Source organism: Crocuta crocuta, unplaced genomic scaffold (genome assembly GCF_008692635.1).
Source record: "Crocuta crocuta isolate KB4526 unplaced genomic scaffold, BGI_CrCroc_1.0 scaffold323, whole genome shotgun sequence".
Taxonomy (NCBI): Eukaryota; Metazoa; Chordata; class Mammalia; order Carnivora; family Hyaenidae; genus Crocuta; species Crocuta crocuta.
Window position 1 is genome coordinate 2500802 of NW_027536465.1, and position 18097 is coordinate 2518898.

At 38.2% G+C, this 18097-nt stretch overlaps 1 protein-coding gene across 3 annotated transcripts; it reads left to right on the forward strand.

Annotated features, from left to right (window-relative positions):
* The first annotated feature begins 8 nt into the window (after nt 1–8).
* On the forward strand, nt 9–17828 carry MS4A13 (membrane spanning 4-domains A13). 3 transcript variants are annotated; one of them, XM_077748779.1, is made up of 8 exons: nt 9–318; nt 1997–2167; nt 2904–3022; nt 5638–5778; nt 9047–9103; nt 10019–10138; nt 13613–13708; nt 17211–17828. In XM_077748779.1, exons 3-8 carry the CDS (start codon nt 2969–2971, stop codon nt 17265–17267), a joined length of 525 nt encoding a protein of 174 aa, XP_077604905.1. In that variant the 5' UTR covers nt 9–318; nt 1997–2167; nt 2904–2968; the 3' UTR covers nt 17268–17828. The 3 variants fall into 3 exon arrangements, with proteins under 3 accessions (XP_077604905.1, XP_077604904.1, XP_077604906.1); XM_077748778.1 differs by lacking the exon at nt 1997–2167; XM_077748780.1 differs by lacking the exon at nt 1997–2167 and having other exon boundaries at nt 9–306.
* The last annotated feature ends 269 nt before the right edge of the window (nt 17829–18097 follow it).

The following is an 18097-nucleotide window of genomic DNA, read 5'->3' on the forward strand; positions in this document are numbered from 1 at the left end:
TGGGTGTGGCTGCGGCTGGCTGCTGCCGTTGGAGGCCCGCGTGGACTCAGGAGCCTGAGGGCCTGCTGGGTCCTGGGCTCCTGGCTACCTCAGTGATGTTCACCCGGCAGAGTCTGGGGGCCTGGCCCTGAGGGCGCCGGTTGGCTGGAATCTGCCTTTTGAGCCAGGCCTGGGCACTGGCTGGAGGACCCGGAGGGGTGCTGGAGGAGCCTCCTGGGCAGGGAGACCGGCCTCTGCGGGGATCCGCCCTTTTAGCCTCGGCCTGCACCTGACAAGGCAAAACTCGATCCTTAGGACCTTGACCAAGTAAAATGAGGGGTAATGCGGCCGCTTTACTTCCGCGATTTCTTAGGTGTTAAAGGCCCTCCGGGAGGCGCAGAGACAGGATTGGGTGCCCCCCACCTGCCCTTTCCTGCCCCGCCCATCCTTGCGCAGACAGCCTCAGCCAGTGCGTTTCATCGAGTGTGAGTCCCAGGGTCACAGCCCAGATCTGGCCCCGGACGTGCAGAAGTGAATTCCTCCACTTCCGGGAGCTCTCCCTGCCTCGGGAGCCAGTCCTGATCATCCAGAGTGAGATGACACCGTGATGTATTTTGGGGAGCACGGAGAAGAGTGTTAACAGGCTGGTGGGGCAGAGGAGGCTTCCCAAGGAAGGTTTGCTGTTGGAGCTGTTAGGGCTGAATGCCCCAGGGAGTGGCTGGGATGAGGCTGAGAAGGTGGGCAGAGAGCAGGTCAGGAAGGGCTTTATCGGCCCTGCCAAAGAGTTTGAACTTTATTCGGAAGACAGTGAGGAGTTGGCGTGCCTGCTAAGGATGGACCCGTGGTGTCTAGATTTGAGCTCTCTGTGACTGTTGCAGAATTACTATGCGTAAGGGAATTAAAGTGTAGGGGATAAGTCCAGAGTAAGGGCTAGGGGCTTGTCCTGCAGCTGGCTTTTGGGATTAGTGACGGGACCACCAGAAAATAAAAATAAATCTTTAATTTTAATTTTTTATTCATCTAATTTCACAAACAGGAGATCTTTAACTGGCTTGTAGAGTAACCGAATGTAGAATGTCATTTGAAAAAGTCCTAACTATCCTTTATTCCAGAAATATATTATAGAATTTCTTAGTTTCTTCCTTCCATCAATGAAGCTAAAGAATTGTAAACACACACGCACAGCCTATACTTTCTTGGTACTTTATTAAAGTTTTGGTGGTTTTGGTGGGGGCCTGATGGAGACTCTAACGGTGCTATTCTCCCCAAGTGACTCAAGGTGCTTCCACTATCAGCTTTGTGAAAAGAATCTTTCTGCGAACACCGAAGAGCTATTTTTTATTATTTTCATAGCAATCTAGATACGACTTGCTCATTACTTTATATGTGAATTCTGCAATTCTGTGTCTTTTATTTAAGCATGACAGAATGATCAGTCTTGGTTGCCTCCTAGGCCTATACCCTTTCTTTGGTATTTCTCAAAGGTGGTATTTCAATATATAAAACTTATACTTAGGTTATTAACATATGGTTTTCTCTGCTGTCAGTAGCTCTTAAATTCTTACCTAGCTTTTTTCTGTCTCTATAGAATTAAGAGACATTCAGAAAACCAATATTTGAAACTAAAGACTCATTAAGATAATCAGATCATGAGATTTTAAGGGTATAGGGAATGAGAGATCATTTACTCAAACCCTCCTTTCTGAAAGGACCAAAACTCCAAGTTAAGATCATACCTTAGGTGGTCACCTGGCCAAGTCCCATGATTCAAGTTATTGACTTAAGTATGACATGTTAGAAAACGTAGGACATGGGGCACCTGGGTGGCTCAGCAGTTGAGCATCTGACTTTGGCTCAGGTCATGATCTCACAGCTGGTGAGTTCGAGCCCCGCGTCAGGCTCTGTGCTGACAGCTCAGAGCCTGGAGCCTGCTTCAGATCCCATGTCTCTCTCTCTCTGCCCCTCCCATGCTCATGTTCTGTCTCTGTCAAAAATAAATAAATGTTTAAAAAAAAAGAAGAAGAAGAAGACGTAGGACGGTGTAACATCAGATCTATAAGGGATACAATTATTAGCCACGTTTTCTGAACACCCGGGGAGAAATGCAGGAATAACCAAACAGGAACAAACAAAACCAAAACAATAACAGAACAGGAGAAGCCTTTAGGATTGTGGAAGAGCAACTTTGGTAAGTTGTCTAGTGGCAGAAGAAGTTCTTTCACATAGAAAGAACTAGATAGCAAATATGTGTAAGGGGGAAAAAGTCATGATTCCATGATGAATTTAAGTACAGGAACTTGGGTTTGAAATGCAAACATGGCATTATGAATCGCATTGAATTGATTACGAATTGCAAATGAATTGCAGAAGCTTTACTGAAAGTTCTTCAGCACTGTTCCCTGGGTGTTCTTTATTTATACTTTATCATCCAGAGCCACTGTTTCCTACTTGGGGAAAATAAATGTAATATACCTGTACTTTTTAGTCACAGAGAGAGACTTTTCACTTACGGAGGCTGTTACAACAGGCCGGTGCATGAGGCGCCTGGGTGGCTCAGGCGGTTAAGTGTTGGTTAAGTGTCCGACTTCGGCTCAGGCCATGATCTCATGGTTCATGGGTTCGAGCCCCACGTCGGGCTCTGTGCTGACAGCTAGCTCAGAGCCTGGAGACTGTTTCGGATTCTGTGTCTCCCTCTCTCTCTGATCCTCCCCTGCTCATGCTGTGTCTCTCTCTCTCTCAGAAATAAATAAAACATTAAAAAAATAAAAAAACAGGCCAGTGCAAGCTGGTGCATTTACAAAGTAAGGCATGGAAAGAAGAAACCGATTGCTTCAGTTTGGGGAGGTGGTTGTGAAACAGGAGGGAAAGAATCAAACTTTTTCTTTTAAGCAAAGCATGTATATGTGTTTCGTGTTGTCTTGTAGAAGTCTGCTAATAAAGATACCACCAAAGATTAGAAGCGTAATCATCTAGAGGAAATGCTGGTAATATGGCTCTGTGTAAATGTTCAAAACTCTCTACGGCAGACGGTCTTGTTTTAGGGGTAAGTGAGACTTCACTCTGATTAAATTCAGGAACATGCACTATTTCAGTTCAGCAAGGCATTGTTCTATCTGTAGAGAGGCATATTTGGTTAAGATAAAAGTGAAAATGGGCTTTTAAGGTTTTGTGTTTTTCAAACGCACTCATGTAACAGTTGGAAAGCCATGTGGAATCAGTGTTCTTCAGACCCATGATTTACACAAGAGGTATTTACTGGGTGCCTGCTCTATACCAAATTTGATGCATAGTTGACACACAACGTTACGTCAGTTTCAGGTGTACGACATAGTGACTCCGCGTGTCTGTACATTCTGCTGTGTTCACCACAAGTATAGCTACCATTAGTCACCGTACAATACTAGTACGATATAGACTATTTTCCTTTTATTCCCACGACTTATTCATTCCATAACTGAAGCCTGTATCTCTCACTCCCTTTCACCCCAAGAAATGTGTTTTTTTAACCCGAATTGTCTTCTACAAATTTTGACTGATCTTCTGTCTCTTCATAAACAAATATGTGCTTAGATAGAAGCATACTGACAAACCAATATAGATAGGGTAGTAGATAAATCCCAAAAAGAAATAAGACTTTTTTTTTAAACTAGGACAGAGATCCATTGGTGATCTCTTTCAATTACTGTATTGATGTCTATGCAATAGGATGATTATTAATTTGTCTCTTCACTTATAAACAGAGCTTAGCTGGCTCTTAATAAACACCAAGGAATTAGGAATATCATGCCCTTTCACATCACTAGCAGAAAGGACTTCTCCACTGGATGTGAATTTTTCCTTTGAACTTGGCTGCTGTGTGGATTAATTGTCTAAGTCTCCCACCTGACTGTTAAGCAGAGGTTATTAATCTCTTTGTAGTCATAGACCCCTTTGTACATAGGAAGAAAGCTCTGAATCTTCTCCCCAGATTCATGTGTATATAATAATCCTTTGCACTCATATTTGTGGGGAAGCGGGAGAGGCCTATGACCTGGAATTCCATCCATCGGCTCTAGGTTAAGAACCATTTTTAAATAAGAAAACCCATCTGTCCTCCACACACTAGCAGCCTTGCTGTCTTGTAGAGTTCTTTTCAAGCTTTGGTCACTTGGATATTTCATAGTATCATATAGGACAATGGCCAAGGAGACACTTTTTCAAGCCCACTCACTTAACAGTTGGAAAGCCACATGGAATTAATGTTTTTCATACACTTTGGTGCAGAGGAAATCTTAAATTCTAAATCTGTAAAACTGCATAAGATTGTTACCCAAAAAGTGGTCTTTCTATAAAAGAAAATTCTCTGATGGGGTGCTCAGTTGGTTAAGTGTCTGACTTTGGCTCAGGTCATGATCTCATGGTTTGTGGGTTCAAGCCCTGCATCGGGTTTTGTGCTGACAGCTCAGAGCCTCGAGCCTATTTCAGATTCTGTGTCTCCCTGCCCTCCTCTGTCTCTGCCCTTCCCTTGCTCGTGCTCTGTCTCAAATAAAACAAAACAAAAAAATTTTTTTAATAAATAAATAAATAAATAATTCTCTGAAATGTACCTCTAATATTAGCCAATTGCATTTATGTGTTTTTAGACTACTTGCTTTATAAAAGCTGGAACTATTAAAGTTAAAACACTAAACAGTGTCCTATTAAATTTTATGTTAAAGTGAAAATAATATACCCTCTGAAATTTTTAAAGAGTAGTTAAAAAAGTGATTCAATGTATGAAATACCAGTCCACATATAAATTGAGAAATAAATTTACTGGCATATATTTACTTGGCTTATAATTATCTTCTAACAAATTAAAGTTGAGCAATTGTTCTCCCTTATATAGTCCATCCTCTATCCAATAGTAAAACTTGTACAAGCAAGTCTACATTGGAAATTCTTTGTATTTCTTGTTTTCTTCCCCCCCTACCCTAGTTTTAGAGAAAGGGGGGGGGGGCAGAAGAAGAGACAGAGAATCTTAAGCAGGCTCCACACTTAGCATAGAGCCTGACACAGAGCTCCATCCCACGGCCCTACGACCATGACCTGAGCCAAAACCAAGTGTCGGACACTCAACCGACTGAGCCACCCAGGTGCCCCTCTTTGTATTTCCGTGATGGACCCTACCTCACCCCAGCATGCTTGTGAAAAAGATACACAACAAGTATGCCTGGAAGGAAAAGATAAATAAAAGATGCAAAAAGTGGTTCAATCTTAATAAATTACTAATGTACAAGAAACTATTGGATACATGGCCTCCTGCATGCAAATAAATTGGTAACCTCATTTTTCCTCAAATACCTTCAGTGTTTTCCTCTCATGCCATTACTCGATAAGTAGGGAAGACAGCCAGTAATAGAGTCAGATTGTCGACTTTTTTATGAGAGAATTGACCAAAATTAGCATTGAGCATTCTGATGCTCCAAGGATGGCTTATTCCTATTTGGTAAACCTCAGTACTTCCTTGGTTAGGGCTTTGTTTTTTGAGGCTAACCAGTCCAGGAAATACATGGTAAGTGCACTGCCATTTTACTTTTATCTTCCATAAAAGCATTGAATGTCTCTTATAGTTTCCACTTATTGGAATCATATTATAAATTACATGATTTCAGTACTAATACCATTCTCTTCTCACAGGCTGTCCAGATTATGATTGGCATATTTCATGTTCTCATGTGGTATTTCCTATTGATTTTGTATATGGGACAAATCAGAGGAGTCTTTGGGACATATGAACCTGTAACTTACAAAGCAGGATGTTCTTTATGGGGAGTTATTGTGAGTAGAATATATTTATGAGATTCAATCATTCAGTAAATACTATTAATGCCACTAGTGGAAGATAGGGAACAGTTTCTAAACAGGGTTTTCAGAATTATGTAAGTAAATTCCATGTTGGTAACTTACTCAAAATCAATTTTTTTTTCAACAGATGTTTTTTGAGCACCTTTAATTTACCAGTGCTATGATAAGAGATGTGGATACAGGAGGGGATAGACCATGACAACTGCAGGTTGGATGGTCCTTAGATATGTGAAAGACAAAGAATCTTAACTATATTGTCCATTAGCATGGTTAGTTTTCATATTTAGGGACCTTACCTTCTTCACACAATGAGTCTATACTCACACATTTTCTGATGTGTATATTCTTCTGTGGTTTCTAGCCAGCCATAAAATAATAGGAAAATTTGGAGAGTACAGCATCCTCAAACCCAAGTCAACAATTAAGGAAAGATAAACTATACTGAAATCTGTTATTTTGCCAAATAGGGCTGAGAATTGACCACTGGATTTAGCAATATGGAAGCAAGCAATAAACTTAAGTACGTTCAGTTGAATGGTGGAGCAAAAACCTGACTGGAGTTGGCTTAAGAAATAAGGGGAAGATAACTAGAGACAACAAATACAACTTTAAGGAGTTTGGTGTAATGTGGTGTAGAGAAATGAGGTAGGACTAGGGGAACTTTGGGTCAAGAGAGGGTTTGCTTATTTGTTTCAGTAAGTTGGAAGTATCATGTCTTTAATTGAGGGGACTGAACCAGTCTCTCTGAAGAGAGAAAATTGATATGAAATAAATGGAAGCAGGTTGGGATTATTAGAATCAGGTACTGGTGTAGGCAAGAGATGATGAATTTTAATACACAAGATAGTTAGGTCCACGGGCAGTTCATCTCCAGCAGTGGTTCTCAACAAGAGATGATTTTGCCCCTCAGAGAATATTTGGTAATGTCTGGAGACATCTTTAGTTTCCACAGCTGGGGTGAGCATCTAAGAGGCAGAAGCCAAGGATATGGCCAAATGCCTCACAAACACATAGGATAGCTTCCACACAAAGAACTGTCCACCTGTAATGTAAACAAGTGCCAGGTGGGTAACAGGATGGAAGGGCAGAGGAACAGAAATGACAAATTTTGATTTGTAAGTAGAAGGGATGTTGGGAGCTTGTGGAACATTTCTTCCAATTGCTTCAAATAGCTCAGTGAATTAGGAAGCCAGATCATGAGCTGAGAATGGGACAATAGACTGGTTGTTTGAAGAAAAGATATGAACTGGTCACCTAGAAAAAGAGAGTGCATGCACTGTGGAAAAGTAGTTGGCCTTTCACTGAGCATTGGAAGCTCATGTAAGCTTTAGGAAAATGATTTATGTAGTGAGATGGGTCAAGATGGTTCTACATCTTTCTCAGGTCATGTTCGGCCACGTGGGTGCAGGCATTTAGTAGGAAGGAGAGCTGCATTTAATCAGGATTTGGATTTAACCATCATCTGTGATCAAACAAGAACTGTGCAAAGGAGTTGAAAGTGTGTATAAGTGAGTGTAGTCGTTGACCATGGAGTTTAAACTGGTGAGGGAGAGAATATAACAGAAAGGTGAGGGGTTTGATTACAGATCCAGATGGGGTCAAAGGATTGTTAGAGTTGTGAGGCATGAGGTAGAGAGAGAGAGGCCGGTGGTCCTAGTGGATACTTTAAATTGAAATTTGAAAGATGTTACTCTTAATGGCAGAAACAAGCACAAGAGAATGAACATGGGAGTAAGTGAGAGACAGGATGAGGTCAGAGGATTGGAGAAGAGAAAGTCAAAGAACCACAAGCACAAGGTGTTAGGATTTTATGTATATAGTATATATTATATTTATGTATATAGTATATATTATATTATTTACTATATATCATATATATAGAAATTACCAAAAGGTAAGAGGTATGAGAGAGTGAGACAAAGAATTAAAATCATTAAGAGGAGTGACCGAGTCATCAATAGATGACTTCAACCAGGATAGATAGTGGGCGGTAGAAACTGATGATATTTGACTCAGAGCTGGATGAGAGAGAAGGGTTGAAAAGTAATAATGAAGAGCAAAGAGACCACTTTTTCTTTGCACGGAGCCAATGACATAATGGATATAAGAGAAAATGACCACCACTTGAGAGGGCTGTAGAGAAAGCAGTGCTTCTAGGAGACCCCCTGCCTTTATATGTTAGTTCACAAGTATCAATGTGTCGCTTTAGAAACAATAGAATAGTGAATTTGCAGGCAAAATGTAGACAAATGATTCATGTCCTTCAGTGTTTAATTGTACATGTTACAAAAATAGCCTGTGTAGCTCCTAGAATAAATTATCTAAAATTTCAATTAATTTAATGCAAAACTTCTCCCTTCGATCATAAACTTTGAAAGGCATTTTGTGAAGCACATGGTTTGGTAGTCTAGCTAGAGAGCACTCTAGTTTAAAATTCACCTTTATATTCTTCCTTTCACTGTGTAACTTCCTTAGAAATCTCAGCTTTTGTTACAGAATGAAGTGCTGAGCGTGCAGATTTAAGTTATCCTTCAGGATAACTAGGAGTTAGTAAGCTTTAAGGTTTGGCCTTCCTGTAAATGGTATAGCATGAGTGCTGTGTTTCCACACATTATCCTTTGACTTGATCTTTGTGAAAATGCCTGAAACAGATAAGACAAAAGGAACATTTCAAGGGAATTGTGCGGCTCACCTTCAAACAATACGGCATAGCTTTACACTTCTGGAAAATAGACAGAATTACCTGGTGTAAAATAATGGAAACTCTTCTTAAAATAAAAAGGCAAAAACATGAATTATAGCTGTTCCCTAAATAATGGCCACAGTCTCAACAGGTATATTCTGTACAAACACAATTTGGAATAGACTCATGAATCCCTTTTTTTTTCCACATCTGGATATGTACACAGTAATTTCAATGACTGGCTTCAATTTATTAGGAAGGATAGCATTCAAAAGAATAATCAGGTGAGTCCAGAAAGCATGCACAGATAGAAGCAAACTTGGTCCCTGATGCGGGACTCTTGAAGCCATCTTTGCCATATGCCACAACTTGAATTCTGCCCACCGTCCCCCATATGCATGATGGAAACGTGTCCTGACCCCTTCCACTGAAATGTCTTCACATTTTTTTACTCATGGTATTCTAAAAATAATTGCCTTAGAAAAGGAGTTGTTAAAAATATGTTTTAAGTTGATGAGCACCATCAATGAGTATTTATAAATATGTTTTTATACCCAGTTTATCATTTCAGGAGTGTCCGTCATAAGAGCAGCAAGGCGTCCAACCCCAGGCATGGTAAGTGGGGTTGAGGAGGCCATCCTGGAAGTCACTTGTCACTAAAAGGTTTTAGTGACTTTCTACACAATGAAGGAAACTACCCTCCTTGTAAAATAAAGAATCAAGTGAAAATCTAGGCACACATAATTTAATGCAGACAAACATTCTACAGTGGTCAGAATCATTCTGTAAAGGTTTCTCAATTTCAATATAGGGGTTTTCTGGTTTGGTATTCTACCTTACTCTAACATTGTATGAACTTTACTAGTAGAAAAGATGTAATAGGACCTCATAATGCCTTTATATGTAGACATAATACTACTGTAAAACTTCGTTTTCCTAACTATCTAGTTTGGGAGCAGTATTGGATCTTGTAATAAAATAGAGGATCTGTCTATGGTAGAGGTAAGATATTGGAAAGAAAAAAAACTTTTAGAATCTTAGACCTCAAAGATACCTTAGAAATCAATGTCTGATCTCAAGTTGTATAGATAAAACTTTACATCCAAAGATATGGATGGATCCCTAGAGAATGAAAATCCGAGGTTAAAAATCATTGAATCTTATTTGACTTCTTTCTAAAAGCAGTCGTTTTCCATCTTTTTTGGGGTTTTCCTCTTTGCAGTGGAATCCCTTTTGTTCAAACCCTATCTTAATCTTTCTTTAATATGACCCAGACAATTGTAAAATACAACATTTTTGAACCCAAATGGAACACTGATGCTTATTGGTGTGATATTTCACTGTTCTCTCCAGATTAACTGGGTATCGTGTAAACCAGAAAAATATTTTACTCTCATGGCAAGCATACTAACACCTCTAAACCCTCAGAAACTAGACCAGCATTTTGACTGGATGCTTTTTTGTCAGCAGTACAAACAACCAAACTTTTTATTTTGATTATAACAAACTTACCATATGTCTTCTTTACAGACTATGTTTGTTTTGATCATGAACATCTCATGCATAATTGCTTCAGCTATTGCATCAGTTCTAACAACAATTGAGTTGTCTACTTTTAATTCTGTGTCATATAGGAATTATGGACAAGCGGTGAGTGACCAGTTCCTTAGGAACGTCTTAATTTAAAACCATTCTCTTCCGAGGTTTTAAAGCCTTTGGAGGTAAAATAAAGCTTTTATTGGTCTTCATGAAATACTTTTATTTAAGTAGTAAGGTCTTGATTGAAAGTTATTTTGGATTTTTTATGTTTATTTACTTTGATAGATATTAATAGAATATTTGAATTCTTGACATGCCTAGTTAAAGCAAAGCAAGTAAATAATGTGAAGGCTTCAGTGATAAGTATACATGGGTTAGGCATGGGGTCACTAACAATTCTCTTAATGAAAGAAAAGTATAATCCTAGATATTAAAACCATTCCCAAAATCAACAAAAGAATTCTGCTCACCAGTGCATTTAGTTGGAATTGTTGACACCTAGTAATTTCTGGTTTAACACAGAGCTTTTCATACATAGCCTATTTTTGTGTCTTGTATGAATTTTGCTTTGTGTCCTCAGATGCTAAATGTACATGAATCTGTCTTGCTTCGATTTAATTGAATATCCAATCGTATGCCTTGTAGCAGAGAAATAACTGCATTTCTTTGTAAGATAGTAACATTCTCCATTAAATGTGAGTTTCTTTACTGATATCCCAACTATTTGTTTCAATTGTGTTGGCTTTAAATTCAAAACCACAGAATACCAGTGCTGCAAAAGACTTTAGCAATACTTATAAAAATCTTCTGTTTCAAATGAGAACATACTAAAGTGGAGCTCCTCTTTACCTTCTTTTATTTCGATTTTGTTTTTAATGTTTATTTATTTTTAAAAGAGAAAGAGAGACAGAGTGCAAGCAGAGGAGGGGCAGAGAGAGACGGAGACACAGAACCTGAACCAGACTTCAGGCTCTGAGCTGTCAGCACAGAGCCCAACACGGGGCTCGAACCCACGAACCGTGAGATCATGACATGAGCCGAAGTCGGAAGCTTAACCAACTAAGCCACCCACACGCCCCTCCTCTTTACTTTTGAACAACAGAACAAAAAATAACAATTTGAAAGTTTTAATTCAAAAATAATTCTAATGAGAAGAGTCACTGTGGATGAGAGATAAATGTCCTACTCCCCCACCCCCCTCTCTACCTGCACTGTATAAAGGGACCTCCAGTGCTGACCTGGACTCGGTATTAACGATCAATTTCACAGGCTCCCAAATGCACAAGTTTCAGTTTGCTGTGATTAGTTACATGAAATGAACTTATAGATCAGACCTACATCTCTAACCCACAGTCTTTTCCTGGAGGCATTATAGAATTCGACTCCTACATTTACCAAGGCAGCCAACATTTTACAGTATTTTCCATATGCCAGCATTTCTAATATAAGCAAATTGCTTGGCTAACCCCACAAACTCATCAAGTTATCAGTGTTTCTAGGTAGGTTCAGCTATCCCCAAAAGTGCATGCCTCTGAAACAAACTTCTCAGACAGGAAAATGGTTGCGGGTATACATCGGGACCAAACTGACTTCACCCAGACACCACCTTCAGTCCTCACTGTGTGTGGCCCTGTGGACAAGTTTCCTCACTTCCTGTTCCTCAGTTTCTTTATGTGTCAATAGAACAAATGATAACACATACCTATTAGTTACACTGATGGTTTGTCTCCCAGACTCCAGGCCTGTTATTTTAATATCTCATATGGATATGCTTCTGTTGTCAAACAGAATTTCAACAGATATGAAATGGAAAATACTTGCCTCCTCAAAAGTACTGTGGCTGCACGACTCCCTTATTTCAGCCTCTGGAGCTTAAAACCTTGATGTAATCCTGTACCCTTCTCTCTCCACTATCTTCCCAGTGACTAAGTATTATTTATTATTTACTGTAATTTTTATTAATTAGGGCTCTCTTGGCTGTGACAGGAACTACAACCCAAATTGATTTAAGCAGAAAAAGGACACAACTGATTTATGTGGGATTCAAAGGCTGAAATCACATGTCAAGAATTCAGTCACTCTCTCTCTCTGCTGTTTGACTGTTTGAACTTCTCTGGCAAAAAGCGGGGAGAATTTGTCTGAGAATAACACTTAACACATATAAATTAAGGAACGTGGACAAAATCTTGGCAGCTAAGAGGTCACCAGTACTTCCCAGCTAAAATGCTATGACTGTGTTCCTGCCAACAAAATTAGATCAGAGTTCTGGTAAGGTAACCTGTCATTTCAAACCCTCTATAGTCTTTATCTTCCCGTGAACATCATGCACTCCCTACACCCGAGTTAAATTCCCTTCATCATTTTCTTACTATATGGTCGGTCTTGAATTCAAGTTTTTGCTCACATGATCAAACCATAGGTCATGTGATATGTATTTTGGCTTTATTATTGTTTCTATTTTATGTCTCCATTTCTTAATTATTTTGTCACACTTGTAATGTGTACTATTACATTTTTTCTTAAACAAGATAGGTTACAATGAAACTAGTAAATGAAAATTTGAAGCTTTCTAGAACATTGCATCCCTCCTTCATTTTCTCCCTACTCTTATTTCCAGTGTCTTACCTCTTAATGAAGCCTTCCTAGATATGAAAGGCTTAGGGTAAACCTCCAGTCCCCTAAAATTACTCAGCAAATTTTTTGTCCATTTTGACATATTTAACCTTATCGCCTTTTACCTTAAATTATGTTTCTCTCTTTTCTACTTAAATATAAACCTTGAGAAAACTGGAATTTTTGGTCATTTCACTCTTACCATCTAATCCCTACCATCTAATAGTTTCTTGCATCAAAGGTATCAAATAAACTAAACAAAAACAGAGAGGGAGGAAGAGAAAGAACTGAAGGAGAGAATATTGTAATGTTATTCTTTCTATGTCTGCATATCATTCTTGTCTTTCTACAGCCAGCACAAAAACTACATTTATTTTCAGGATTAGGACCAATATCATTCATCCTGATATGTAGTTGAAAATATCTTTCTGACAGCAACATAAGGAACCTGCTTTATTATCCCAGCAAAATCATGATCACCTTATACTTCCAAGTGAGATGGTGTTTGAGGGTTTATTCATCCTTCCACATCATGTTCCAGCAATTACTATGTGATATTTTTATCAACACACATATACATTTAAGTAGGTCTGTAATTAACAATAGTCATTTTAATACATGAGGATTGGTTGATAAAATCTTGTAGTAGCCATCTTATCATTGGTGACAGAAGAGTCAAATCCTATTGACTGAAGGGTTTGGAGACTCATGTCGTGATGAGAATAGCAAGAATGAAGAGTTGTGAGAAGCAAGACTAGAACGCTGAGTGATAAAGATCGAAAATGGAAGCTGTAGATAGTGAACTGGGGGAATTAAGGCTAGGAAAAGTGGAGTCAAGGAAGTCAAATGGTGACAGCAGCTTATTTATTTTGCCTATTTTCCTTGACTCTTATAGTAGAAACTCTTTTTGTGGATGTATTTGCACTTACTGAAGATAATAATACAAGATTTCCCCCTATTTCCTGGTTTCAGAAACTTGGAAGGGAAGTTTCACGTATTTTACTGCTGTCTTACCCCTTGGAGATTTCTGTTGCACTAGTATGCTCTGTCTTCAACTGTATTGGTTTGGTAAGTGCACATCTGCTCTCTGACAAATCAAGAGATGTTGATTTCTAGCACACACATTCTATAAAGAGATGATACAATACGTTCGAACTCATGAAACTTGAATATGTGACAATATTTCTTTAACATTTTTCCTTAATATTTATAGTTATCAAAGTAATACCTGAAACTCTCGGGTAAAATTAGAGAGTAAACTGTTATTGTCCTCATCATATCCACACATCCAGATCCACACAAAAAAGACACAACACACATGCAGACCCGCACATGCAGTTTTCTTTTTTACTAATTGTGTGATCCTATTCATATTGCTTTATCACATGCCTTTTCCTCAACTATCATAAACTTACCTTTCCACGATAAAACAAGGCCTTTTAGTAGCACCATACTTTTCCTTAGTATTTATTTCAGCTATTTTTGCTGCATATTTACTTTTTTCCAGTTTTTTAAAAATTATAAACAATTATCTTTGCATATAAGATTAGTATTTCTGTAGGTAGTTGATTCCTAGAAGTGTCATCACAAGTTTGGTATCCCAAAATGCCGTCATAATCCACAGTACTACAGAAGTTCTTGAGAATGATTAGTTTCTCACAAGCTTAAAAAAACTAGGTACCTACATTCATTCATTCTTTCACAAACATTTATGGAGGGCCTACTCTTTACTAGGCATTAAATAGGCACTAAGAATGTAATGATTAACAAGACAGCATCCTTACCATCAGGAAGCTTGCATTTCAGTGGAAGAGAAAGACAATTAACAAACTATATATATATATATATATATATATATACACACATATATATNTATATATATGTAATATATATAAATAATTTAAGGAAGTGGAAAGTGTTATGGACCAAAATAACGCAGAGTAAAAAGACTCAGCAAAGATTATTTTTACATAGGATAGTAAGGAAAGGTTTCCATGCAGGGACTAACTGAAGTGCAGAAGGAACTAAGAGACTACATGGAAAAAACAGTTTTCTAAGCAGAGGAATGGGTGGGGCTTCCAGAACGGTTGAGTGAGGATATAGTAAAGCTCCCTAAAAATAAATGCTAAAACTGGACAAACTGTCAGTAAACAATCTTTTAAAGATTCTGGAAATTTACCAAGGCATAAAAAATATTGAGAAGTGTTTACTGAAGGAAATTTACTAAACCTCACCGAGAACAGTGGGGGTCTATGACATTTTAGTTTGGTGCTGCTCCAATTCCGCCCAGCCTCCGCTCTCAGGTTCCCTTCTGTAGAAGTTTATGTGGGTGGGTCAGACTGTGAGGATTGGTTTTTATTTGGGTTAGAGTACAGAAAGTTTCCTGAGCAGGAGCGTTATTAACACAGTAGTCATCTTAGGGGCCAAAAATCTAGGAAAGCCAATATAATGCCCAGCCTAACTGAGCTCATAATACTTGTTCAGGTAGGAAACTGATTGGCATCCAGCCAGAAACTTAGCATGGAGATTCTGAGAGCAAGAGAGCCCAAGTGGGCCTTGGTAATATCCTACGTATCCTTGTTTCCTGGAAGATTAAAAGTGTGCATGGGGCTAGGCTATGCATGCGTTAGGACACTGGAGAGGGTCCTCGTGAACTACTCACCCCTGGCTGAATAAGACACCTTACAAACACAAATTAAAAGCTGGGGCAGATTTACAAACAGCCTAAACTTTGAATACACTGATTCATTGACGAAGGCTGGAAATAAAGAGCATCAGGTAAAGGTGATTACACAGATGACTATAAAAACAATATAAATATCTTTTGTGTGTCTGTTAACTGATTTAAAAGACAATTGCATAGACTGCATTGGACTCACCTACACAACCGAAAATAATCTCCTTTTTTTAAAGTCATGCTATTATCAGCCTTAATTCCATCTGTCACAATGACTGAGCTCCAACTCATAGCATGAAAGCAGCCATAGACACTATATAAATGAGTGGATATGGCTTTACTACAATAAAACTTTACAAAACAGGCAGTGGGCCAAATTTGGTCCACATGCCGTAATTTGACAACCCCTGTTCTATAAATATTTATTTTCTCCTTTTTTTCTGAAATTTTAAGAAATAAGTTCACAAAATCAATAACTATAACTCTATTGTTGAGTGTATGACATGTAGGTGTAGTATGACAATAATGGCACAAAAGAAGGTGGAAGGAACCAAGCTATAAGAGAACATAGTTTCTATATTTTACTGGAATTAAATTAGCATTCATCTGAAACTGATTGTGATAAATTAAGATGTACATTGTAGGGGCTCCTGGGTGGCTTAGTCGGTTGGGCGTCCGACTTTTGCTTAGGTCATGATCTCGCAGTTTGTGGGTTCGAGCCCCGCGTCGGGCTCTGTGCTGACTGCCAGCTCAGAGCCTGGAGCCTGTTTCAGTCTGTGACTCCCTCTCTCTCTGACCCTCCCCTGCTCACGCTGTCTCTCTCTCCTAGAAATAAATAAAACATTTAAAAAAAATTTTTTAAAAGATGTACATTGTAATTCCTAGACTAATGACTAAAAACACTGAAAAATTATAATAAAATAAGATCAACAAAAAAATTAGGATAATATACTGAAAGTATTAACAGGTAAGGGAGGAACATAAAAGAACACAAGACCTATAGACAACAAATAGCAAAGTATTAGACACAAATCCAACCATTTCAATAATAACCTTAAACTAAAACTGCACTGAGATATTAAATTTCCTAACAGAATGATTAAAATTCAAAATACAATTCTAACTAATGATAATGACTATGGATAAGAGAAATCTTTCACTCCTACTTGGAATATAAATTATTACAACAACTTTGGAAACTTTTGGGGCATTATTATGGAAAGTTAAGATGTACATACCTGATCAGTAATTTTAGTTCTTAGTATATACCCAACAGAAATGTGTGTGGGTATGAACTAAGATATACTTCCAGGAAAATATCAATATTAATTGAGGTATGTTACTCTAATAAAATTCTACATAGTAATTAAAGTAAATCGTACCTATACTTAACATGGATGATTCTCATATATATAATGTTAAGTATAGAAAGTCAGACTCAAAGAATGCATCCTTTATGATGTATGATGTTTGAAAGCAGGCGAAACTAAAGCTGATGCTTATAATGTTTATGGAGGGATGCAAGCCAGTAAAAGTAGAAAGAAATGATGAATTACTGAAAGTCAAAATGACAGTTACTTTGGGAAGGAAGAAATGGGTAATAATTGGGAAATACCATAACAAGGTAACTTGCAAGGTGCTGGCATCTCTTCATTTTCAAGAATATTTTGTTGTTGTTAAAGTCTGGAAGTATGTCAAAAGATACCACTGCATGGTAGAAATTAAGAGAATGGCTTGAAGTAGAGTCGGGACAGAAAGAGGATAAATGGAACTTTAACATTTTAGTCTATGAACATCAGTACTGCTTATATTTTTTTTAAAAAAAAACTAAGTATTATATGTATGATCTTAGGAGGCATGATATGATTTATATGAAGTTAATTTTTTTTTCAGAGTCATCATGAAGATACTCTCACAGCTGTCACAGAGGAAATTGAGAGTACTTTCTAGAAACCTTAGAAATGTGAGATTTTCCCTGGCCCTCATACCTGTTCTGGGCCCTAATGATATCTCTGTATAACACAGCTGCTACAAAGCCCGCATATTTTGTGCAAAAGAAAATACAAAACAAGTTGGATTTTTCTTCTCGGTATTCAAGAAATTCCTCTGCACATATTTTTGTAGGTTCCACGTAGAAAGCTTTTCCCTATTGAAATATGTTATTATGATGGGAAAAAAGTATTTTCTAGGTACTCTCAACCTGTCAACCCTGTCTTAACTCTGAAGCTGTCAACTCTCCCTAAGAGAGCTTTTGTAAGAGACCGTAAAACAGGTCTGTGACTGTCTCTAGGGTACAGGCTATAAACACGTGGCTCATGATACTACGTATTTCTCAAGAAAAATTTAAAATATTTATACCCCTACAAGTAAAGAGTACATTTCAGTATGAGTTCTTCTACCTGAACTAGCTTCTACTCGAACAAAGTACGAATCCAAAGTCCTTCAACTCATAGTCCCTTCATTGTTCTTCTTTGACTGTTTCTCTCATTAAAGTTCCTTTCTGCCCTGAAAGTCTCTGCTGTCTTTCTTCCCTTTCATTTTCCTTGTTTCTTTATTTCTTACCGTTGCCTGGATCATCTGTTCAATTGCTTTTCAAAGTGAACAGGCTGCTTTTCCATAATCAGGAGAACCTCCCAAGAATCTGTTCTGAATTCACATTCCCCCCCTCTTCTAATAGGAAACAGCACTACAGAAAGCCTTGCTCAGCGGTATCAATCATGCCAGTGAGTTCATGTAGCTCTCTTATAAATGTGCTGCTGTTTTTTGTTTGTTCTCTGCCT